Genomic DNA, 27,150 nt, shown 5'->3' on the forward strand with positions numbered 1-27,150 from the left:
TTCAAAAATAGCATATTTCCATATAAAACCCGAACGAGAAGGCTCCTGTTACAAAGTCTGAGATGCAAATAAATATTTGGATTCTCTGTTTTCATGCATCTGTCTCGGAAATCAGTATCAACAAAATAGATAAAAGGTCAAAATTTCAGGCATCTCGCCCTCCCACCTCAAGAGAACCACAAATAACACAACAAGACATACAGAAGAAAATTAAGGGGAATATAAACTATAATTTACACTGTTTCTGCAATTCCAACACCACTGGAAAAGCAGTTCAGTTCAGTTGGATTTCCGCATTTTTTTACCAGATTTAGACTTCTTAATCGATTTTGATTTCTTTCCCCTCCTTTCCTTTGATCTGGATTCAACAAACCCATCATCATCTTCATCAACACCGTCACTACCAGCATCATAATCATCGGCCGTAGACTTAAGCTTCTTGCTCGACTTGGACCTCTTTTTCTCTTTACCATCATCATTCAACAGATGATCATAATCTTCAAGACTGGCAAACGGGGACGCTCCAGACCTCCCCCCGATCTTGCGCTTCTTGTTTTTACTAATAGATTTACCAAATCCATCAGCACCATCATCGCCATTATCAAAATCATCACCATCTTCCATACCATCACTACCGCCATCATAATCATCAGCGGGAGAATCCATGTCAGCATCACTCCCATTTCCAAGCAAGTCATCGTCTTCTTTGCCGGCAACTTTGTCAAGTTCGTCATAATCATAATCACGCTCATCGTCCGAAGGCAGATGACTCAATCCCAACATGTCGTCAATCTCCTCACTGTCACTCTCAGGATTGTCATCCACATCAAATAACTCATCTGCGTCCTCATCCCCACCCTGTTTCTTCTTCTTCTTTGGTTTCTTTGATGAACCCATTTTACTCGCATAGAACTTGTGGAAGACCAGATCCTCTGGAGGGACTTCCTCCTCGGCCAGTGATAGTATATCGGCCCCAATCAAACGATTGCTCACATCCAGCTGCAAAGAAAGGAAACCACATTGGCAACTGAGCAGAACCAAAAAAATCATGTACAACATAGCAAGCAGAAACCTATCTAATGCATGGGGCAGTAAAAAGCTAAAAGCAAAATGAATTTAAGTTCTTTTTTTTTTTTTTGAAAGGAAAATGAATTTAAGTTTTGGGCAAAACAATTTAAGTTGGGAATCATGAGAATCAAAATTTGTGCCAACTTAAAAAAAGTAACAGAAATACCGAATCTAATTACATGATTGAACCTTATCTTCATTTATAGACTCATCTTACCAACTCATCAATAAAAAGCGAGATGCATTATAACTAGGAGTAATGGATGAGGTAAACTCCCCACATGGATTCGGTTTTTCCAGCTAGAGGTACACATCCTGTGAAACTTAGAAGTGCCAATGCCAGCTAGAGGTAGACACCTTCAAGAGCGTACGAGCAACGGACAATATTCATTAGATGTCACGTGGTTGGCCATGCAGTGGTCTATTTGGAAGGAGAGGAATAATAGGAGAGAACCAGGCAGACGGTACCATTGGGATCAATGGTGAAGAACAATTCTAGGGTCCCAAAAGCGGACATGTATGTACAATCAAAACCTTGGATTTTGTTTAATAACATGAGGTGACACACAAGGCTTGGTCCCATGCATAAGATAAAGAATTACGAAAATCAACCATTTAGCTTTTGTTAGCGAAACCCTAAATGAGGCTCTATGGATCAAGAACCTAGGATCATCAGATCAAGTTGTTCTCAAGGCATTTGGCCTGACTTGTGGTTGCCAGTCTGACCATCGGATCCAATCACATAGAAGTTGCACAAGCGGGGTCCAAAGACTGTCTGTTAGGAACGAGCCTAACAGCAAGTGTCTTTTTAGAATTTATCATAAGTTTGTAACTAGAACATTAAAAAGGGTGCCCCAGTGCACGAGGCTCTCGCCATTGGGGGGTCTGGGGAGGGCTAGATGTACGCAGCCTTACCCCTGCTTTGCAGGTTTTCATTTTCCACATTGGAGAGATCAGAGAAGTTAATTTGGAAGCAAACATGTTGGAAAAAGTAAGGTTGGCTTTGAGATCTTAAGCCACTCACTATGTTTCCTGGCGGTCAATGAGGGGGTTTGAGTTTTCTTTATGATATTATTTTTCCTTTCTGCAAGACTACCTCATTCATTTGAGCTTCCCCTTTCATTTCTCCTAATAAAACTTAATTGCTTTTATTCGAAAGAAAAGGATAAGGAGAACATGAACGATGTGTGTTTGCAAAAGCAGAGGATACTTCACTCAACTTTCACCAATCAACATGCTTAAAGAGTAATTTTTACGAACCTAAAAGTCCATTGAAAAAAATAACCTAAAAGGAAGTAGAGAGGTCTTCCATTCACAGCGTTCAGCGTCTATCACTAGGTGTTTCTTAATGAAGCCTGTTTGGGAGACACTACAACATGATAAAAAAATGAGTTGTGACATCATGCATTTAGCAAGTTCTTGGAAGGGAGTTGAGACAGGAGATTCCAAATGCCTTCATTGTCTACTCAACGATTTAATACATATAGATAGAAGCACGCAAACATGTGCATGTATGAATGCAAGTAAAGTATAACATGCACCCCAAAGCAAATACCAATATCAGCAATTACATTGTCCTTTGCAAACAGACCTTATTTTGGAGTTGCAAAAATTAATGTGTCTCATGTATCTCTGAGACCAAAGACTGGCATTCATATAGATATATGATTTTTGAATAATAAGAAAGATACATTTAAAGAGGACAGAAGGAGCTCCAGTGGCAACCACTTAAGCGTAAGAAAACATCTACGAACGAAACCAAATGCCACAAGGCCAAAGGGAGAGAATCAGACAGCCCAGGAGGGGCAATTGAACCCTCTTTGGCAATCATATCCACATAATCATGCAGATATATTATAAGATAAAGGTGTATTCAAGCAAAATAACGAAAGACATGTGCAACAAATCAAGATATTCTTCAGGTTTCGGACATTGCAGGATACTTGTGCAAGGAAAAGGAAAAGGAATATAAACAAGACATTAAAATGTGGACTACTTAAAAAGGAACCAATGGTGAAAACACAACTGAAATAAGATTATTTGGTTGAAAAACATACCTTTCTTGCAGGAGCAATTTGGGAACCACCATGCCATATGCCTTCGGATCTCCGGTTTGGCTTTGGCTTCTTCTCCATGAACTTGTCCAAGAAAGCACCAAGCGAAAGATCATTTAAGGGGTCACCATTATAGACAATGTTGACCCCAAATAGAAGGGTGCGTGCCATAGTTGCTACTGAGGGGTGCACATGCGATGCCAGCACTGTCAATTCCCACCAACTTGTGCGGTCTGCGTTGCTGCCCATTTTTAAAACACAACAAATTTATTTATTTTTTTCCTCTTCAACAACCTAAACAGTATCTTAATTATCAATCTCTAAAACCACATCCCAACACCTTTGGTTGTTCACAAAGAGTCCTCGGACAAAATCTCTTTTTCCAGAACAATAGCAATTTCATCACCAAAATGAAATGAAGCTTTTACAAACCCATGAGTTAGAAAAACAGTCTATAACAAAGCATTTTTCTTTTTGAATGGCAACATTTTATTGATAGCTCTAGACCCAATCTATCCACTCCTAGGCAGGTCAACCGCCTCGCTGTTAACAGATCTCTTAAGTCCTAATAAGTTGAAACGTGACATGGTGGCTTTCTACCAGATCCGGGACTTCCTCTATAGCGTTTGTGAACCTCCACGGGTACCTAGTCCGTAAGGTCAGCCAACAAACCACGTTTAGGGAGTCACCTTCCATGATTAGCTGATCTAGATCTTCTGGGCAATCGAACGGCCCGTGGAGAATCGAAAATCTGTTACCGGAAATCCTGGACTTAATAAGAGCTCTGGACCCCAAGATTGAGCATAGGAGGCGGTTGGCTAATGAGGCGGCAGATGGTTTGGCAAAGGCTGGCGTACTAACAGAGGAAATGTTGGGAAGGGACAGCTTGTTCCGTCCTATTTCTTTACAAATTAAAAAATTGTCAATTTTCAAAAAAAAAAAAAAGATCTTCAATCTCAATTATGTGAATCCAAGTCAAAAGCGCTTGAACCTCCGCATCTGTTGCCAACAATGCGTATTGAATATTTTTTTTATTGGTGATATGAAAAACATCCCATTACCATCCCTGATGTGTATATATGTTAATATTCATGTTTTAAACACTGTTGATTATTCATTTCTATTTCTCATATTTTACTCCTTATTTTAAATTTTTATGAAAGTTTTTATTGTTTTCCAACTAAAAAGTTTGCAGTATATCATCTAAATAAATATCAAATACACATGCACACAAAAAAAACCTATTGGATGATGTTGGGATGGCCAACATGTGATCCAGGAATGTTACCAAGGGAAGATGTAACCGTATGAAGCACTAGTTCAGAAGTAAAAATTGAGAAACAGGACAATACCAATAAGAAGGTTCCCTGTGTTGCGGATTGTATCCTCCTGGTGATGATGATCCTATATTGGGTACTTGAGCTTGTCTGGCCTCATGTTCAGACACGGTTTCAAATTTCTCGACATTGATAAAATTATCACCTCCAATTATGGTGTCTTTTCCTTCAGAGCTGTTATCTTCTTCAGAATCAGACATTGGTGGGCCTTCGTTATCTTCAGAATTAGAAGGATCACCGTCTTTCTTGACACCATTATTTCTAGTCATTACATTAATAGGCCCATCGGAATTTTCTGGCTTGCTTGAGGGAGCAGTGCCAACTATATTCTGAGAACCTTCTATGATATCCTCAAAATGTTCGAAATCTTCATCCACAGACTCATTTTGTAGCATTATAGCCCTGCAAATGACGGTCCATTAGTAGCTAAACTAAATTAAACCAATAAACAAGTTACAAACAGAACACTATTACATACATGTACGAAGTTATACATTCAATAAACCCTCAAAAACCTTACCATAGATTATACATTTAATAAACCCTAGAAAACCTTACCATAGATGTGGTCTTGCTTTCAGAACTTCTGATATGATAAAGAGGCAGCCACAAGCATATTGAGGGGGCTGCTGCAGCGCAACCTGTTCAAATAACTTAAGTGTATCAGTATTTCATCATGTGCAGTGGCAAGATGAAGAAATGGTATAGTAAGACACAGGTCCAGACCCCCATATGGCAAACCCAAATTACATTACCCACTACATTTGATTTGCTCAAGAAGAATGAAGAAAATCAGGCAAAACAGAGTTGATTTGGATTGATTAGGGCAACTTATGAGATTTTGTCTTCACGGCAGCTTTTAGCTGGCTAGATATCTTTGTAAAATCAAGCCAAACTGATTTAATGGATTACTGAAGCAAATCAGCAAGTTCCGAAGCATTGAGAAACACTATGTTTATAGGTTCCCTAACTACAATTACACAAAACTTCTACATACGGTAACACTATGGGATCACATGATTCTTTTTTTTTCTTCCAAATGGCCATGCGATTTCATGATGCTTTTTTTTTTTGAATGGTAACAACTTTCATTGAACTGGGGAAGACTGAGAAAGACTTCCCAAAAGATACAAAGACAGCACAAAAAGAAAAGAAAACAACTCATACAATCCAACATCCCCATCAAGGTAGTAAAAAATCAAACAACTCTAGGCCCTGCCTAATTACTCCATCCCTAGCAAGTATGTCAGCTATCCCATTAGCAGACCTCCTCACATGTTGAAAAGTTATGGAGGATCCTGATATTCTATCTTTAATCTCATCGAAGAATCAAGCAAGTCTCCAAGGAGGAACCAAAGAACCTCTAAGCCACCTAATCACATTTAGCAAATCTCCTTCGACAATAGTTTGAGACAAACTATCCTTCTCCAAGAGCATTATGCCATGATGAGCCGCTCTAATTCTACTTCGCTAGCATACAAAGAACCAATAGGACCTGAAAAGGCCCAAATAACCTCTCCCATTGTGTCCCTAAGAACACCCCCGATACCAGCAGGCCTGGGGTGCCCAAAACTGGAACCATCAAAGTTTAGCTTTGACAACCCGACAGGGGGAGGTTGCCATTGTTGTACAAGCAAAGGACTATTTTCCACACTGTTACATATCAATCTCCAACCATCCCAAAGTTCAAGAGCCGAGACAAAGCGGAAAAGAGGGAGAGACTTGGCCCAAACAATAGTTAAAGCTATTACTTTGATGAAAAGAAAATAGGATGATTTAGCTCTTCCTTCAAAGATTGTATCATTCCTTTCTTTCCATAGTACCCACATCGTGGCCAACAACGACAGACTTGGGATCTCATGATGCTTTGCTGATTCAAGTCATAGAATGGCTTGTTTTTCTTGATAGTAAGTAGAATAGCTCATGTATACATTTTCCATGTCACATCCTATCATTCCACTCCTTCACAGCAGCCCACTCATTCAGGGCACCTTAAGTAGGGCATGTTAACGGTGTTTCCTTGCATGACTCTTATTGCAATCAACCACTATAAATCATTACTAGCATAAATTTTGATTTCCATTGGATTTTGAATACTAAAATACTGGTTGGCTACCTCCTTCGCTGCCTAGACCTCATCAACCACCCACGTTGCCAACTTTAGTGTCACAACCTCACTATCTGCCCAATTGGTCATTTGCACACCACACAATTTGCCCACGGCCTCGTCCACCCACTTCCCATCAACTATTGGCTTCCATCGTCACCGCCATTTGCCAGCCTCATCATTTGCAAAATGGTCATCCCTCCCTCCCTTGATCTCGAAAAACACACTTGAACACAAGCCCTCCAAGAAAACCCACCACCCCTTGACACATTTTTACTAACAAAAGAAAAGAGTATATTTTCACAATTCCAACCATTTGAACCAGATTTGAACCCTTTTTTGGTCTCTCTTTTGTTACAGAGGTCCCTGTGTGTCAGCAACATTTTGAGAAGAATTGCTCAATTCAATTTATTAGGCATTCCTATTGACAATGCTCAACTGCTTCCAAAACAAATGGAGTCAGAATCCAAACTAATGAAGGATAATAAGTAGAAATTCGTGTGTAATCGTCATGTGGAATACACAAGAAATGTTTAGTTAAACGATAATATGATTACCTAAAATGTGCATAATCCTACGGTGCATCCATTGCCAAAATTCTAACATGAAAGAGAAAATTAAACCCCAAAAGTACAGTTGTGTAGAGTGTAGACACATTACAAATTTAACACGCAAATACTTTAAGCAATCAGATTTTGGGAATAGCACCAACATTCATGACTAACCTGCAGGAGGCGCTTTGAAAAGGCCGAGACCCGCTTTAAGTTAACATCGCTCTTCATCGCTTTGAAGAGTAGCCCAAGAAACATTTCTGGCTGCATGGCAGGAAGTCAGTTAGACCTGCTACGGAAGTCTATTAAAAACTCAGGGCAAGTGTGTTTGGCTCAAAGTAAGCACATATCGGTGAACAAGAGAATTGCAAGATCTAAAAAAAAAGTGAATTTTTTTAGTAAAAAGCATCTAACATAAGAATACAAGAAACGGGTAAACATTGACCTGTAAATGTTTATCAATTTAAGGCTGTCTTTTTTCCTTTTGAATGGCAACGATTTATTAAGCAAAAACAGCACAAAGCCAGGGGACCGAGATTGTCAGTACAAGCAAAATTACAAAAAAAAAAAAAAAAAAAACAAAGAAAGAAAGAAAAGAAAAGATATGATAGAGAAAATCAAGGGGGAGAAAGTCAAAAGGCTCTAGATCAGATCTGGCAACTCCAGAATGAACCAAACGGTTAGCCTCACTATTTGATGACCTCTAAATATGTTGGAACTTAAGTACTTAACAAGATGGCCCTAGACCCAATCAAGGACTTCTTCAATCGCAGTAGCACACCTCTACAATACCTTGCACCCTTGCTCACCCAACAGATAACGTAAAGGGAGTCTCCTTCCACAATAAGGTTATCCATGTCCCTTAAGCTGCCTCTTTTTTCTCAATACTAACAATACAAAAAACCAGACTACAAATTCAGTTTCAGCCACACTGGAGTTTACACACCATCCTCAGTCGCTGGAAAAAAGAGCTTGAAGGATGAATGACTTGAAAACCACATATAAGATCCTCCATGGCATCCTTGTCTGGGCACTATGTTTGTTGAAAACAAGGCAATTTCAGCAAGCCTAACCGTTCAAACTATAGAATCAGTAGAAGAGCCAGAAACATTCAGTAAGGCAATTTACACTGACAGATGGATCGAGGCTATGGAAGAAGAAATGGGGGTAATGTATCACAATGACACATGGGATATTTTATAATTAAAATTCACCATATAGTGGTTAAAGAGTCAGGCAAATAGTTGTTTCCCTGATAAACGTAAGAGCAACAAACTTCAAAAGATGTAGAGAGGGCAAATTGATTTGGAGAGGTGGCTCCAGAAGGAAATGGTTGCAAGAAGAAGGACCGTGGGATGGTGGATGGCAAGATGCTGGTCGAGAAGAATAGGTTCAGATGCAGTCTCCTGTAGAAATGATGCCTCATGGGATACAGGTTCGAGAGATGCTCTGAGCCATGGAGAACATTTATCTTTGCATCATGGGAGACAAACCAAGAAAGATTTCTCTTTCTCTTGGCCGTCCCTAGAGTGTTATCAAGGGTCGTAAGGGAGGGGGTTTGGCAGGGGAGTGTCTCGGTGAAAATTATCCTAGCTTGTCTCAAGTAAAGAACAAGTGGCTGATGTATTCACAAGGGTTTCATAGTTGATCATCATCACATTTGATTGACAAGCTGAACAAGCTCCATAGAACACTAGAGCTTCTAGGGGGCATTAAAAAAGGTCTATGTGACTCAGGGTATTCTGGTCATTTGACCACATGCTGTATAGATATCAGTGTAAACACTACACTAAACAAAAATGAAGATTTGAACTGAGTTCACACTTCTTTCTTCTATTCTATCTTTATAGTTCATCAACTTCCAAGTGTTTTTTTAACAGCAACAAGATCATTGGCAGGGTCTCAGTTGAGCTGGCTACTCTATAAAGATCTGCTGCTACTACTAGTGCTGAGGTGGGATTATTCGGTGCACGAGATTGAAAACCTCAGGTGGAGAAATTTCAATCACCAAGCGTCAGGGAAGGGTAATTTGCATTCCCTACTTACACGAGAAACCCCAGTCACTTCCTCATCCAACCTCTTTGTTTACTTCATGTCTACCCTATCTTAGACTCCAGGAGCAGATTCTGGAGATGGTCAGAGCAGGAGCAGAGTGAAAGACAAGTCAATTTTCAGGGGTTTAAGAATGGATCAGTCTAGGAAACTCCTGTTAAGTGTTTGAAAGCAAATGATAACTGGAAGCACCAGAATTTTGGTAATAAATGGATCTTTTTTGTAAATTTTCAATGTTCACTTTTGTGAAATGGGAAGAATGTTGCCCATCACAGAAATTTTGACATTCAACAAGAGATAAAATCTACAGCTGAAGTGTTTGAAACCAAAGGATCTCTGGAACCAACAGATTTTGAGGAATAAATGGGTCGTTTTTGTAAATTTTCAGTGTTAACCTTTCAAAGAATAAGGTTTATGTTGATAATGAAATGCACAATAACTAAATATCATTATGAAGCACGTCAGGGAGACGGGTATGGAATCCAAAACAGAAAAGGTAAATGAAAAATACCTTTGAAGAAATCATGACAGCAGGAATCAAGAGTTTTGAATACAGAGCACGGTAAAATCGGTCGCTTGCAATCTGATTTTTGGATGAAATCTGATATAGAAGCATCAATGCCTGAACCCCAACATTGAAATTCTTTGAATGTACCTGCACATAAAAAGTATATTTTGTCACCAGAATTTACAGAAAATGTTATTGTACTAAATGAATTTTAATAAAAACTGGAACCATCCAAGCCTGGGAACCTCCATCTCTAGGGTTCTTGAAACTGAACTTCAATGGTTCCAGTTTGGGCAACCTCGGACCAGCTGGGATTGAGGGCGTTCTTAGAGAAGATGCGGGTAGTGTGAAGTGAGCTTTTTTGCAGCCCCTTTAGGCATTGCCGATTCTAGTGAGGCGGAGGTTCAGGTGGTCCATCAAGGCAACTCTTGGCGGGTGAAGATCTTAATAAAGCGGTGGTGGAGGGAGACTCCCTCAATGTGATCCGTCGGTTGCATGGCACTCAAGTGTGTCCTTGGCGCTTTGCTCAGTTTTTTCGAGGAAATTCACAACTTAGTGGGCGACTCAAGTGTAACCGTCACGTGAGAAGACCGGCTAACGAGGTGGCGATAACCTAGCTAGAAGAGGGTTTCAGTTGGAGGTTTTGGAGCAAATATGATTTCCTTCTGCCTTGATCTATTTTATTGTTTTTCTTTAGCGGGAGTTTGTTATTCTAGCTATCTTGTGTGTATTCTCCCTCTCTCGTGTATTTGACCATCTCAGTCGTTTTCTTTTAATGAATTGTTTCACCATTAAAAAAAAGGAAAAGAATGTACTATCTCCAGGTTTCGAGCTCACCAACTTGAAAAATATTGGTGTTTGAACCTCAATAATATCATCGGCCTCATCACTTGCAACAAAAGGAAATGCTCTGTTAACTCCCTGTAAGGATGGAGGGAAACAAAACACACATTATGCTGAATTTTCACAAAATCCCTGAAAACAACAAAATGTATGAATATAGCATATCATATATTTCCATCACTGAAAAAAAATTCGGAGTAAGAGGAAAGAACAGGCATATTAATAAAAGTTAGAGTTTGGGATAACATCGACCACTAGCAAGCATGAAACAAAGCATTAGCCCTATGCAAATAAAATAACTAGATTGTCCACAAAGTACAAGGGGAAGAAAAGACTTGAAAATTGAATGTTATTGCAATGGCAAAAAGGGGTTTAATTCAACAAAATATCAGCTTAACCGTATAGTTATGATATTTTCTACCTTTAATACGTTCATCTTTTATAATGAAATAAAAATACAAGAGCATGAACCAAAGAGATGTTTTCGAACAATTTAAAGGCCTAGATTCCTGATGTAAGTACAAGAGAGAAACCCTTCAATCCTTCATATATTGTGTTAGGCACTTGGATTAAAAAAGTCGTGTAATCAAAACACATACAAAATCACACCATTATGGGCCGTAGAGTAAAGAGGCCATGTATTTTTTGCCTCCTTGAGTTTGGGGCCTGGTTGTCATCTTTTATTATGTGTGTTGTATTTTGTTTCCGACCATCTCAGTCGTGGGTCTTTATACTTTCTTTAATAAATAAAATCATCATTCCTAAAAAAATGAAAGAGGCCATGCAATCCTAACAAATGCAAAATCGTTCATTGAAACCTGGAACCACTCATTGCTCTACGCACATAGAAATGCCATCCGATCCTACGAAAGTTAATATCTGAAAGTCTGAAGCATAAAATCACCCTAGTTGTGGAGATGTTATAGCACTAAAAAAAACTGCTATGGAGATGTTATGACATGGTATGCTATCAGATATCAGACAAAAACACAAGCAAAACCAAGGTGAGTAGTTAGCTAACATATTTTTATCTGATAGAATAATAATATCAACATTAAACTCATAGCACCCCATAAGTCCAAAGTCTCCATATATAAGGGAGTTTCCTATTTTACACAAAATCCACTCGATAAAATAGAGGCCAATAAATCAAACCAGAGGCAAATTATAGAAACTCCGAAAATAGCTAAGCCTATTAAAGACATAAAGTCCAAACTCAATTAACTTATGTATCCATGTACAATGACATGGAGCATTCCAACCAAATTTGTCTTAAACTTCCAAACACAAACTTATGAGAACTAATGGGTCCAGACAAAAAACCATTCAAATAAAAATACTAGAACAACTCAACCTCTAGCAATTTTAAAAACTAAAAAACTTTTAAATTCCTAGTTTAATTGCTATTCCCAACACTTAGAAATCTCATAATGATACCATTCAAACAAAAAAAGAAAAAAAAAAAAGAAATCCCATAATGATATAATCTCACCATTTTATACACTGCAACAGAGTGTGGAAAACAACTAGATAAATACCCTCAGAATATTAGAATAAACATGTGAAGCTCAAACATCTCTAAAAAACAAAATTATGTTTTGTATTTAATTGCCTATAATCTAAAATAAACAAGAATTCAAAAAGAAATTATGGAGCCAGTAAAAATGCCAAAACAAAACCCACTCATCTATCAAACTTAATAACTTGATTCACCATGTTTTTAAAATAATCAAAACATTTTGAATCACAATCTTCAAAGGTAAAAGAAAGCTACATAAACTCACAGTTAGGAGTGCAGAGAGAAGCCGCGAATCCATTTCGACATTAGACTGCAAAGGACCTTCTCTTTTGCTGTTGTGAAGAGATCTGACAACTTTTTTATCCTCTTTTTTATTGTTTTTCTTCATTTTTTGACCACCATCTGCCTCAGTTGTCAGTACCTGACAGTGAATGCAAGTACAATGAAAATAATTTCCTACGCAATCTTTCTGAAAATAAGCCACTTTAAGCAGATCCAAACAGAATTTTACTACACTAAAGGAAGTTTCAGTAGATACATTGAAATAATCCACGTAAGGTTAAAAAGAGATCGGATAATAGGGTTTCATATGTAACTTACTATAGTCTTACTGAAGCATAAATTATAACACAAACATACACATAAGTAAAAAGATTCAATACTCCTACACACGGACTGAGTGATTCATGGAGCAGAAGCAGATAATAGAAAGGCACTATATAAATTATATGAATCGGAAAAGCGTACAATCATATGGATTGAGGATTTTTTTTTTTTTTTTTTTTTTAAATGATTGAGATTTTATTAATAGAAAAACGGAGAGAACAAGCGACCATGATGGTCAATACAAACAAGAGTAGGAAGAAAAAGAAAAGGACAAGCCTTACAAATAATGGAAAATCCGTCAAGGAGGAGAAAAAAAAAATCTCCAAACTAGCACTATCAAATTCTGATCGGGCTGAACTGTCCACTTCATTGTTAGCTTATCTTTTAATGTGCCTAAAAGAAATGGACAAACCCGCCACTCATCATGTATCTCATCAAACATCTGGGCAAATCTCCATGAGTGGGGTTGTATTCCCTCCAACCATGTAATGACATTAAGAGAGTCTCCCTCAACTATCAGTCTATTCATGTCAGCACTCTGTATGAGCCTTATGCATTGTAGAATGGACCTCACCTCCACTTCATTAGAATTTATAATCCTGATTAAACCCGAGAAGGCCCACTTGGTCGAGATAAACTCTTCTCTAAGAATGCCACCAATCTCAGCTGGCCCTAGGTTGCCCATGCAAGAACCGTCAAAGTTGGGTTTCAGCTGATCAGGACCAGGGGATCCCATCTAGGGGCATGTATCTCAGTCCGCTCACTGCTGATACAGAGAGAATGCCACCAATCTCAGCTGGCCCTAGGTTGCCCATGCAAGAACCGTCAAAGTTGGGTTTCAGCTGATCAGGACCAGGGGATCCCATCTAGGGGCTTGTATCTCAGTCCGCTCACTGCTGATACAGATCTCTCTACAACCGTACCAAAGGTCATAGGCAGAGACAAATCTGAAACTCGGGAGGGCCAGCACCCAAGATATAGACGGGGCGGGCTATTACCTTCATGAATATGAAGTGTGGACTCTCGACTTCATCGAGCATTCCTTTCTTTCCATAGAACCCACGTGATAGCCAGCAGAACCACATTCCAGAGGGTTTTTCCTTTTTTCCTCCATGGAGCAAAGGACTGACACTCCAGGAGATCTATCCTGGATAGGAAGATCCATACCATGCCGAATCTCTTGACAACTCAACTCCACATGGACCACACATCTATGACCGTCTTACAATGAATGAACATGTGGTCCACTTTCACCATGACTCCACACACAGAGCACAATGGTCGACAATAAGCATATGGCGGTTTCGCAAGTGATCTACAGTGAGAATTTTGTCAAGGAAAAGGCAGTCTATCCGAACGCACAAACCCCGGGTAGTGCTGGTATGCTCCATACTTTGGCTAGGATCAAGGTTATAGGATTAGGGACCAAATGATAATAGAATGATTTAACACTGAAAACCTAGGAGGAACACCAGACCCAAACCCTTTTATCATTGCCAGTCTTCTTGAGGTAGCCTGACACCGAAGTCTCTAGGAATCTAACCACTCGATCCAATTCCCTGTTGAAGAAGTTCCATCTTAACCTTATCTTCCGTGATATTCTACCCTCCTCCAGCTCAAAGTAGTCTTTAGCAAAGGCTTCCATGTCCAGCACCACCTCAAACAGGTCAGGAAAAAGATCCTTTAAGGGGGGCTCCACACACTATTTGTCATGCCAGAATTTAATCCTATCACCCAAGTAGATCATATACCTTATCCTCTCATTGAACTTGTACCTTTGACTTAGAATGTCTCTCTAAAATGTCAGAACATTATATAACCTGTCATCTAGCGCCCAATGTCCCAGTAAAGAGCCATATTTACTTTCAATAACCCTCGTCCACAAATGTTCTCCTTCCATGAATCTCCATAGCTAGTTCCCAAGAAGTGCTTTGTTTAATACTTTCAATCTCGTGAAACCTACACTGGTTGCTTTAATAGGTTTACATACCTCCTCCCAACTGACAAAATGGAACTTTCTTTTATCATCAGAGCTGCCCTAGTGGAAGCTTCACTGTATCTACTCAATCCAGTTGATTACGCTCATCAAGCAACTAAACAATGATAAATGATATATGTGAATGTTGGACAAAACTGCCTTAATGAAGGTGATACTCCTCGTGAAACTAGATTCCGCTTTCATGTGTCCAATTTTCCCTCTATTTTTTCTACTATTAGGTCCCAAACTCACTTTGGAGGCCGGAAGCCCTACATAAGTCGATGAGAAATGGTCGATCGAGCACCCAAGGATCCCTGCGAGCCCTTCTATCTCATCCTCAGCTATATGGATTCCAAAGAGTTTCAACTTGCCCCGTCATTGCTTCGTAGCATCGAAGTATAGGCTTTAGCTTCAATGCCAGCAACTTAACTGCGTAAGACCTCTGGTATTGCTAACGGAGATCTTCTACAATTTGTAACTTGAAGCGGATCTTATGGTTATATCCATGATACCTGCAAAGTTTTCCACCAGCGGATGAGGATCAAGAGTGGGTTGAGAAGAGTGCTCTTCAGTCTTCCACGCAGCGTTGATCTTCTAGTTGTAATCTCGGAGAGAAAGTAACAAGGTCCACTTCATCCGAGTTCACTCAATCGATAGAAGATCTCACTAAGTTAACTCAGCAGGCCTGGCTCTGTCAAGCCCATCGAAAAGCCTGAACGACATGCCATTTTGCTCCATGAAGCCCAGAGATGGGTTTGCCGCTATTCGGGCCCATATCAGGCTCCATTGACAGATGCAAGTGAGACCCCGTATTGCAGAAGGTGTCCCTGATACTCTGCCAGAAGCTACCACGTTTACCCCCAACGCCATGCCTTGATCTCAATCGAATCCTAGTGACGCCCCACCCCCCACCCAACAAAGAAAGCGGAATTTCTCCCACGTAAACCTCTATCATTGGATGGGTTTCGGCACTCTATACCAAGCCCCTTTCAAAAAAAATAATTGAATGGTCAAGATTTCATTCAAAAGAAAGACCGAGATGGTCCAGTACAAGAGCGCGAATAAGAAAAAAAAGATAGGAAAAAGAACAAACAAAAGCCAAGAAAATCAAGGGGGCAAGAAATCAAAAGGCTGAAAAGACGACAAAAGCACCCCCATCCATGGCCAACTTATCTGCCACCCCATTGGCCGATCTCCTAATGTGACAGAAGGAGATATTGGTTATCCCCACGTTGTCATTTATCACGTCAAAAAGCTCGGCGAATCTGCTAGGGGACACGTGTGCCCCACTAAGCCAACGAATAACATTGAGGGAGTCCCCTTCTACCACCATGCTTTCCAAGAAATCCTCCTCCAGCAGCTTGATGCCTTGATAAGCTGCACGTACCTCCACCTCACTCAAATCTGTCACTCCAATAGGTCCTGCATAAGCCCACTTGACTAATCCCTCCTCATTTCTTAAAACTCATCCTATAAGCCCCTCTCAAAATTTAAAATGCAGATACATCGGCTATCGTGTGCCTCCCTTGCCGACGGCCGATGAATTTGCGGTATGCTACATTGTTCCGGCCTTCTGGTTCTGACTTCGTCGTTGTTCAAGCCATTAGTCTTGATTCTAGCCATCAGGCAACCTCCCCTCTTTGGTTGTTGTCAACCACCGTCTCTTCTTTGACCTCTCGAGCCGTAGACGACAAAAGCTCCCGAATGTCTTGCTGCCACACCGAAGAGTTCATCAATGACCGCCTGGATTGCCAATGTCTCCAGGGATGCAAGAGATGATTGCATCAACAGCTTCCCACTTTCGTATTTTTGACCAGTGTTGCATGACTCATCAGCGGCTAATACCAGCCTATCTTAGCACCGATCTGTCTGAAATTACTCTCACGCCATGCTAGCGGAGTAACTCCCATAACCTCCCACCGGTCTGTCTGAAATTATTCTCAATGTGGATTGAGACGTTTAGGCCATTCTTGGGAGAATGGGGGTCAGAGATGAGTTGAAAACTCAGTAAATTGGTCTGTTATGCCTAATGGTTCTCCAAATAGATTAGTAACTATAGGCTTCTAGCAAGGCCGAGAAGAATACCCAATTTTACCAAGTGAAAGATCACATGATCCATCAAAAGAAGGAAAAGGAAAAGGTATGACAGATCATATGGGAAAGTAGAATAGCAGTTGAGGTGAACTCAGCAAAATGATTTCCCACCAAATATAAGTTTCTCATCAACAATTTTTCAAAATAAACTAGAACAGCTAATACAGCAAAACAGAATGGCTAAAATGTTGCATAAAATCATTCCAATGCATACAAAGAAATGAAGATTAATCAACATATGCAGAAAATGGGGAAAATCCAACATTATACCTTAAAAAGTGCAAAATAAACATCCATCAAGCGCTTTGCTACCTTGGGGCCATCTCCTTTACTGCTGAGAAGAATCTGACTCAGAAAGTTTACCTGCATAATAGCAGACATAAGAATTGGAACTTTACTTATAGTAGTTGGATTGGGAGACTATATTTGGAATCTCCCATCAAGCATGTCGGAAATCCACTATGCATCATTGTGGAAGGTGGATAACCTTATGGGTCCATTTGGATGCACCCAAAATGGGAAAAAGAAAGTAGAAAAACACATTTTCCATTTCCTAGCAGTCGTTGGTTGCCACTTACTATTCACATGGCAGACCTTTTCGGCTGTAAAATTCCAAATTCAAGCCGTGTTCCACAGTTTGATTTTCCTCTCAAATCAAGAGAAAAAGTACAAAAATGGGAATCTCTATTCCTTTCCTCCTACATCTATACTACACATTCAAACGGACCTTATAGGATTTGTCATTATAGGATTTGTCAATTCTCATCCCACAAAGCTGTTGATATATCTATGAATTCACTGCCGACATTTCACAAATTCAACTGTTAAGACATGGACCTGATGTGTGTTTGGTTTCTTAGCTCATGGGTGTTAAGGACAATACTCCGCAATTCTCCTGTATTGAACATAAATACTCAAATAATCTAGTGCATCACCATTTACTTATGCCAGCAATGACAAAAACCCAGCCACCATATTGTGAAATGTACATGTTTTTCTAGCCTAGTTCCTCAAATAGGATAATTGAAATATAGTACAACTGTACAAGAAGGTATGAAAAACAAAACTAACAATGATTAAAACAACCACTTTAGATGTAAAAGTTTTTTGCTGTTTTTAGTAGGATACGCACGCGCAGCACGGCCACCATAATGTAAAATGTACATGTTTTTCTAGCATAGTTCCTCCAACAAGATAATGGGAATATATAGTACCAGAAGGCATGAAAAATAAAACCAACAATGATTAAATCAATCATTTTGGATGCACAGGGTTTTTTTATATTTTTACCAGCACAAACGGACACGCATGCATGTGTGTTTGGTTTCAATCATTTTAAATCAATCATTTTAGATGCACGCGCACTCACACACAACACAAATTGCTCAAAATGGAAAATGTAGAATTTTGTGTCCTGATGATGTAATCTAGTATTAAGATTATTTATTTCGTGGACAGATTTTGTTTTTTTTATTTTATTTAGGCTTTATGTTAGTGTTTCATTCATGTTTAATTGATCCTAGATGTGAGGGATGTCCACATCAAGTGAATATGTTCAATTGATCCTAAAAACAGTAACAAATGAATAAAGGAGTTTGGCTGCTCTGGAGTTCAAGTAGAAGGTGATTGTATGGTGACAATTAAGTGGCTAAAGAAGCGCTTCCTCCATTGAGATTTTTGGGAAGATTGAGGTATATTGCTCTTCTTCTTAGGAGTTGTCTTTCTCCCACAATCATCATGAAGCTAACTCAAACGCAAGCGCGCACACACAACCTTAAGTTTCTCCTATACGCCCACTCACAATCCCTCCCCCCCCCCCCCCCCCCAAGCACACCAAATGCACACACTCAAAACATTCATTAGATAACGGGACATAACCAAACCAAATATCCTCCCAAAGCCTAATCCAGTCTCCCCTTCCCACACCAAACCTAAACCCCAACTTGACAATAGATCTTAACCATACACACGGATCTCATTGGCGTAGGACTAAAGTTCATCTGATTTCATTTGTTACATGGTTTATACTTTTCAAAAATGTGCATATTATATTTTCCGCATGAGAAAAAAGCTGCAGAGAGAAGTAAATAAAGATGCCTAAAGAAAGCAGCAAAATGTGAATAACAAAAACAGAAGACCAACACCTATGCACATTAAGGTGGTATAGAATTACATAAAGTTCTGATTTACTCCAATCCAATAAGTACAGTACTAATGACGTTAATGGTACCAATGATGGAACATACAGCATGGTATTTAGATCTCATTCCGAGATGTGGCCGAAAGAGGAAAGAATCCACCTCTTCAATCACTACTGCCTGTAGAACACAACCATTATGGTCAGCACTAAATATGAAATGCAAAACTTCTAGAAAGTTTAGGAATGCATTGCAAATTACACAAAGTAGACAAAAACATTACGCTGGATAAGGTTTTTTACTTCCTCCCTCCTTGATGGTGGGGAGGTGTGGCTTTGTGAGTTTTTTATCAGCCTGTTCTTTGTTCTGTTTGTATGGACCATCTCAGTCTGCTTATTCTTTTTGAAAAGATTTGTCATTCAAAATAAATACAATGGATAAGAACTATTCCATTAAGCATTGGGGTTAGCAGTGTAGAACATAACATTTTTTCTGGTTCATATTTGGATTTTTTTTTATTTTTTTTATTTTTTGAATGGTTACCTTCATATTTGGATGAGCAGACAAAAGGCATGACAAGTGATACCCTGCCCCAGATGCGGCCTTCCGTTCTGGATCGCCCAGCTGCATGTAACCCAAAAATTAAGAAAACCACTAGAACAAATTTGTAAGAGTTTTAAGAGATCCAGTAAGAGCTTCAATAAAGGTAAACTCAAGATTCACATGGAGATTACATATGTACATGACAAAAGCAAGATGATGGACACATAGGCAGAAGAAATACTGCATCAAAATCTAAAACCAGAAGGTTTAATGTAAGAAAAATAGCTCCTAAATAACTAATTTGCTCAAAACAAACAATTCAACGTGAACTTACTTTGTTAACAAGCGCTGAAAGCAACCTGCGCTCTTGTTCTGATTTACTCCTCAGTAGGGCATACATCGTCTGCAAAAGAATCAGCCAGTACGTAATAAATGGTGCTTATACTAATCCTAGATACAATCTCAAATTTTGGATTTATTACAAACAGGGAATGAAATGCCATATCCAGTAAAAATCAATCTGGTAAGTTGACAGTTAATAATCGACTTGACCAATGAACGGATGCCAATAGTTTTTCTAGGAAAGGGAGAATGTAAGCATTTCTTTTGTATGTTCTTATGATTATTGATTACATTTGGATCCAGGACTGCCTTACCCGTCAATACAGATCTTGGAATTGCTAAGCTCCAAACGTCCCAAGTGCTAAACAAAGTGTAGATTGAGTGCTCAACTCAACTCAACTAAGCCTTTGTCCCAAACTAGTTGGGGTCAGCTAATGAATCCTTTAGAAAATTTTCATGAAGAAGGTGAAAGGATCTACCCAGCTCAAATTGACTAAAGTCTAATCCTGACACTAGTTGTAGGTTGAGTGTTATAGAGAAAATAATTACGTGGGGAAAACAACGAATCATGGTTTGACAAACCGTTGCTCAGTTTGCTATGCTAACCAATGATTGAGAAAGTTTTGTGGTGTTTTTTTTTTAATGGTAATTTTTATTAACTATAAGGCAAGAAGACAGGTGGTTGAAACAAATAAATGCATTAGAAAAGAAAAATAGAAATACAAAAGGAACACAACTTCCCCTTCCCAATGTCAAGGAGGAAGGAAATCAAAAGTTTAACTCCATCATGGTGACTCTAGATCGAGAACAAGAGCCTGCCTCAGAATTGACAGAGAACCAAACATGTTGAAAAACCATTGAATGACTTTCCACCTCGCCTCTGACTTCCTCAATCACATGCACCAGCTTGCCACGGATATTTTCCACCCTCGTTAATCCATCTAATCACGTTAAGGGAGTTCCCTTCGACGATAAGGGCATCCAAAAGATCATGGTCAGTATGACAAATACTCATGAGTAGAGCTTGCATCTCAACCGCACTAGAGTCACACACCCCAAAGGGACCAGGAAAAGCCAAACTGGACTTACTATTGGCATTGCACGGGAGGCCCCCAAAAACAAATTTCAACACCATTGAATATAGATTTGAAAGAAAAGCACTATCCAAGCTGTATGAAATAAGTGTTTTTTTAATGGCTCGCATAAAATAAGTATTCAGCAGACTACTCTTTCACCGAAAGCGAAAACGCTGTATCCAAATGCTCACTAAAAGAATTTGAGCCCAAAAGAGATAGCTCATTCAAGAAAGATCACGTAGGAAAGGTATGAATATTCACCAAATTATTTTAATGACTTATATAAAATAAGTATTCAGCAGAGTACTATTTCACTGAAAGCAAAAACGTTGTATCCAAATGCCCACTTGAAGTATTTGCAGCCACAAGAGTTAGGTCATTCAAGAAAAATCATATAAAAGTATCAACATTCACCCCAATGATAGAATTACATAAAAACAACTTTCACGTATAGTTTCATAAAATTTGCATAGTAGGTAGGTTGCATATGCTTTAACAAAAAAGAAAGAATGAGTAAATTGGTATTAATAAGAGCAAGACAAGAGAGAGAGAAGATTGCTTGGGAAGTAGGAGGGAAATCACTTGAAATGGAGATAAAGATAAGGTATAAAATCAATAAAAGACTGATAAGCTTTTCATACTAATCCAGAAAAAAGAAAAAAAGAAACTAACCATTCAAGGATGACCAATAAACAAAATAGAAGAATAATAGAATAAAATAGCCCCCAGCCATTTTTTTAAAAAAAAGAATAAAATAGCCCCCATTTAATTTTGCAAGAAACAAATTGGGGTTAGGGAAAAATTGGTCTAACCTTCAATGCTTTATCTTTGAGAATAGGTAACATATCTTTTGATGCTTCCTCAAGTGCAGCAACAAACCGTTCGTACCTGCACTAGTTAACCAATATTTACAAACTCAAAACATACACCGTAAAAGGTTTAAGTAATGAAATGGATGAAGGGAATGTTGTACTGTATTAGAACATGCAAGATAAGAAATGTTGATAATCCAAATTCAGATGTTAACATTGTATAAGGATGGACCACCAAATGTGCATGAAGAAAATCAGGCACATTTTTTGCATGGCTTGGACTTCAATGACACACTATGCGATAGTTTTTAACCCCTCACAAATTCTTTAGCATATGGTTCACTACTTGCCTTCTACCTTAATAAAATCATGTTCCATAGAAGTGAAAGTGAAGGTTGACATGTTGTGTAAAAATAGATATATCAGAATTGTCAAAAGCTGCAAAGTGAATATCAAATGTTCAGGTGTATCCTTTTCATTACTTTACCCTTTAGCTGTCACGGGCATGTGGTGAAGATGAAGTGGTGTTCTATCAGGCACACACTAAGTTCACGGGCTTGTGGTGAAGATGAAGTGTTGTTCTATCTGCAATCTCTAAGCTTTCATTGTGTTCGAGACGGACGAATGGGCTAACAGTTTGAAAAAAATTTGGATGTTTCAAAAAGAGAATGACTGGACTGACAGTGATAGTCATGATACATGCTGACATGCAATTTCGGGTCCCACACAAGTACATGTGCGATCGAGATCTAAGAGTTCCATAAGGACCATAACCCTCGGATCAACGAATTATAACTGTCTATTATCTCTGCATTTGCCCATTGTGTTATCTCCCCTCTCGCCTGAAGATTAACACCATCACCACCACCACACCCCCCCCCCTGCCAACTGTCAATAACACAGCCTTTGCCCTGTCTTGTGTATCCTTTCATAACTTTACCATGTAATTGTCACAGGCTTTTGGTGAAGATGAAGTGTTCTATCAGGCACTTGCTAGTTTTCAGTGTACTCAAGGAAGCTTGAATGGGCAAACAGGTTGAAAGAAGTTTGGGTATTTCAAAAAGAGAATGACCAGACAGACCAACATTGTCGGGATAAATGCAAACATGCAATTTTGGGTTCCACATAAGGACATGTTGTGCGATTGAGACGCATAACCTCGTAGAACATCATAAGGCAACCCACATGGCATTGGTTCATGCCAAACAGAAAATTATAAACAGTAAAACCAAATTTTGTTATGGCAATGTATAGCCGTTGACTGCTTATGTGTTCAGAAAATTATCAAATCATCGAAGCATATCTGGCATGTTTAAAAGCATACCATTTGTCGGGTAAATGCAAACATGCTCATAGAACATCATAAGGCAACACACATGGCCTTGTTCCCGAACAGAAAATCATACATAGTAAAACCAAATTTTGTTATGGCAATGCATAGCTGTAGACTGCTTTTAGTGTTCAGAAAATTGTCAAATTTTTAAGCGTATCTATGCATGTTTAACTTGGTCATGAAAAGAAAAAATGAAACAGAACTAATTAGAGGATACCTCTGCTTTAAGCAATCCTCCCAATACCAGAAAAGTAAAAGAGAGAAACCATCTTTCGATTCAGGCAGATGATTCAATGGCTGCTGCAAAAGGCCTTTCAGCTTGCGATCTGGCAATAGCCTGAGCAAAGAAAACTGGATCAGATGCAGTTTGAAGTAATGACTACAAAATGTCAAAAAATAAGATTGATCCAGTAAGCAGGGGGGATGAAAAAAATGCAATTCAGAAGACAAGAAGCAAACAGTCAGATAATACAACAAATATTACCCCCAACTCAACTAAGCCTTTGTCCCAAACTAGTTGGGATCGGCACAAAAGATGTTATTCTATATTTAATTGTAGGTTTCAACATACCAGTCTTATTGTATTAGGACTGTTAGAAAGATTAAGACCACAAGAGTGCACTCAGATCGGCACCTCAAAACAGCAACAAACAAAAAAAGGTGTTTAATTTGCTATACAAAAGGAAATCCTGACCTCAACAAAAACAAATCCCTCAATGCTTCAAAGCCAGTCAGTGCATGGCGCTTTCCCACCTTCGATGTCACCATAGCTGCATCATATTGTAAGCTCCACTAATAACCAAATGCTGCATATAAACTATAAAGCACAAAATATCTGAACCAAAAAGCATGATTTGATAAATAGATTATGTGAACAATAAAAAAATTCTTATTATATAGTTGATAGGAGAAACAAAAGATTAGATCATCTTCGTCTCTGGTGTTAACTTTGCATAAACTAATTCTGATTTTACTAAACATTGGTTATACCGTTATAGTAATTTATTGGAAAAAAAAATTGCCTAAACGCACAAATGTAACTCTTTCAAAGCAAAGTGTTTAGCAAAAAAATGGAAAACCATAAGGAATCCCTGACCGTATAATCCATTAAAGATACACCCAGATTGGCCAACACACCAGCCACAGAAGTCTCTTATGTACAAATGCAAGAATACATCTAGGTACCTCAGCTCTCAACTCCCGGAAGCCATAGGAACTTATACCACTCAACTACCAGAAGTGGTAGGAACTTTTACCCCTTAACTACCAGAAGCCATAGGAACTTACGAAGAGAAGTGGGTACATAAGCTAGAATGGTAACATAATTTTCTAGAAAAAAATTAAGACCTGGGGCATACAACACTTGATGGATTCCCAAGTGAATGCAAGACCCTAAGAAGAAGATTCATGCAGTTGTAACCCACTTATGAAAGGTAAGTAGTAGTAACATGCCCATGTATTATAATACCTCGATATTACTTGTAAAAGGCATACTAGGCAACATATCACTAAACCAACCATAGTCTGTGACTCAAGTTAACAAGTTGAGCTCAAAGGTCCATAAAAATAATCTTTTACGTGGAGAGTTGTAGTCCTTCGGACGCAGCTCCATTATTAGGTGGAAGACAAAACAGATGGATTCCACTTCATAGGTGCCATTTATTGCAAGTAAAGGCTTGCTCAGATAGTCTCACTTATTTCCAGTGTGAAGGAAGAGAAAATGATCTTGATAGGATAGGTGGAACCAATAGTGAGAATCCTAGGACATAAACAATCCCTGATACTGTTTATACTTTATACATTGAAACAATGAATGGAACCTTCTATTTCTTAGTTTGCCTTGACTGAGTAAACAAAAAAACTCACAGTTCCACGAGACTGAAGCTTGGACTCCATAGTTAAAGACAGGTGAAAACCAAATCAAGTCATTATGCAGTTGGCGAAAATATCCAATTATGCTCCAATATTTTCTTTTATAAAAATGACCAAAATAATTACTAAAAAGAGTAAAGAAGAAATCTGACAATGCCAAAGCACGAGAAAAGGTCAATAAATGCATTGCTTTTGCAAGTAGCTTGCAACTTCATTAGCTTCCAAAAATTCACGAGAAAATGAAAATATAAATTCTTACAAAGTCCAACAACTCGTGTGTTCTCATTCACGGATTAATACCTACTGTCTATGACAAATTTCAGACACCCTTGTTATGAAAGCAATACTTCTTGCCGTCCACATTCAAATCAATGTAATGTTAGAACGGTTTTCCTAAATTAGATTCTTTTTCTTTATTTAAGTATTGTCATATTAGAGTAGCTTTCCTTTTTCTTTCTTTTTTCTGCTGATTTTTGTTCCCTTATTTTGCTTCCCCCAAGTTTTCTATAATGTACATGTTGTATGGCTATTCAGGAAGGAATAATCAAATTTAGTGCAATTAGCATATTGGAGGCCAAGTTTCCTCAAATTAACTCATTGGAGGCCTGAGTTTCCTCGAATTAACTTATTCTTTCCCTTTTCTCTATCATCTTCTTCTCTATTTTATTTTCTGATAGAACGGTGTTCTATCATAAGGATACAGTGACTAAATAGCTAGTGGAATGTTCCATTCCGGTGGTTCTTTCAACTTAAAAGGTGAATGAATAGCTCCCAATAGCAGAAAACAAATATACGAAAAAAGAATGAAAGAACAGCAAAATCAAAGAAAACCCAATACTCTGCTTCTTCAGAAAATTCGAGATAAATAAGTGGATAGAAAGGGAATTCATACCGAGTAAGGCATCAAGTGATCTCAAATTGGCAACTGGATTATCCTCCACCATACATGTAAAGGCTGCAACCTTATCCACGGCCGTTCCCGACCTTTGAGCAGACGCTACCATCCGCATATCGCCGCTCTTAGCCCTAGACGCCTCATAATCCAATGCATATTGATCCAACAACCTCTCTGCAATTTCCTTCTTCTTTATAACCAATCTCTTAACATCCTCAACATCTCTCACCTCAATCTTCCTCCCTTCAGAACCAAAAACCTTCGATTCCAATTCAGCCGCGTCCACGTACCACTGCCCTGATAATAAGCTCGCCTTTATCAAAGGAAGCTTCGGGAGATTCTTCTTTGAATTCCATTTAGTTTCGAAGCTCTGATCTTTATGGCTTGGAGGAGGTGGATGAGGAGGAAGTGCCCTAACCCTAGCTTGATTGTTCTTTTTCTTTTTATTCTCGGTCTCTTCTTTCTTTGAATGAGGGATTTTATTTCTGGAGGGTTTGGGTTTGGAGGGTTTTTCAGGTGTTTTAGGTTTGAGAGGGCCTGTTTTTCTGAAATCGGAGTCGTTGAAACCGGAACTTGGGAGAGAAGATATTGCAGGAGCTAGACCGATCGAAGAAGCGAAAGAGGCGACTTCGGATTTCAGAATATCGCCATTGTTAGGGTTTTTGGACTTCAGAATATCGCCATTGTTAGGGTTTTTGGATTTCTTTCTCGGTGTCTCGGCCGCCATTTTTCTTCTTAGAGCACAGAGAAGCAGAGGCTTCTACAGTCCGGAGGTCAAGTAGAGGTTTTGAGGGTTTTATTTTCCATGTGAGCACTGCTAGGAAAACGGGATTCCGTTTTGAGACAAAAAACAAACGAATGGAGGGCTCAAATCCCCATCAAAACAAAATATAAACACACATTTAAAAGGGTAAGATCAAGGATCATTTCAGTCCCGTCTTTTTTTTCCATACGGAATCCCGTTTTCAAAGTGTTTTTCTTCTCCAAGTAAAGAATATATGCAAGGAAGTCCTCGTGAAGGTCGTCCGTACTGTTTGAGTGGTTTTAAATTTCGGCCGAAATTTCGGATTTTAGTCGTGACCGGAAACCAAAACGTTCTTAAGCCGAAATTCCCGAAATATACCGAATTAAATATTAAATTTTTATTTCTTTACAGAATTTCGGCCCAAAAAACCGAATTTCGAGCACTTTTACCAAATTTTGGCTGAAATTTCAATTTCTGCGAGGGCCGAAACTGAAATTTAAAACCTTGATTGTAACCACATTCTTTTGAACTTTTGGAATTATAAGTTTATAACTAGTGGGGCAACTCGTGCAACAAAAAGAGAGAGAGTAGTTGAAGAGAGAAGAAAGATGGAAAATAAGAAAAATGAGTTACGAACCTTAAAGTGGGAGAAACGATAAAGAGGAGATTTTTTTAGA

At 38.8% G+C, this 27,150-nt stretch overlaps 1 protein-coding gene across 1 annotated transcript; it reads right to left on the minus strand.

The window, feature by feature from the left end:
* EDA25 (CCAAT-binding factor) lies at window positions 1-26,533 on the minus strand. The gene is made up of 16 exons (XM_077384786.1): window positions 25,726-26,533; window positions 23,656-23,731; window positions 23,179-23,298; window positions 21,629-21,704; window positions 19,733-19,801; window positions 19,399-19,479; window positions 18,964-19,035; window positions 16,988-17,080; window positions 12,305-12,460; window positions 10,515-10,598; window positions 9,681-9,824; window positions 7,292-7,381; window positions 5,018-5,100; window positions 4,475-4,861; window positions 3,126-3,363; window positions 1-999 (listed from the first exon to the last, which is right to left on the minus strand). The coding sequence occupies exons 1-16, from the start codon at window positions 26,453-26,455 to the stop codon at window positions 280-282; spliced, it is 3,219 nt and encodes a 1,072-aa protein (XP_077240901.1). The 5' UTR covers window positions 26,456-26,533; the 3' UTR covers window positions 1-279.
* Between the last annotated feature and the right edge of the window lie 617 nt (window positions 26,534-27,150).

The sequence above is a fragment of the Tasmannia lanceolata genome, unplaced genomic scaffold (genome assembly GCF_043159265.1).
Source record: "Tasmannia lanceolata isolate RefF3 unplaced genomic scaffold, GAP_Taslan_0.1 ptg000007l, whole genome shotgun sequence".
In the NCBI taxonomy this organism is placed as follows: domain Eukaryota; kingdom Viridiplantae; phylum Streptophyta; class Magnoliopsida; order Canellales; family Winteraceae; genus Tasmannia; species Tasmannia lanceolata.

What these genes read in the sequence shown, in the direction of transcription:
- EDA25 (XM_077384786.1), bottom strand. Translation starts at nt 26,455, where the DNA reads ATGGCGGCCGAGACACCGAGAAAGAAATCCAAAAACCCTAACAATGGC. An exon ending in AGGGATTTGTTTTTGTTGAG is followed by an intron (nt 23,299 to 23,655) that starts GTCAGGATTTCC and finishes TTCTTTGCTCAG; the next exon opens with GCTATTGCCAGATCGCAAGC. An exon ending in TTTATTTTGCACTTTTTAAG is followed by an intron (nt 12,461 to 16,987) that starts GTATAATGTTGG and finishes ATTCACTGTCAG; the next exon opens with GTACTGACAACTGAGGCAGA.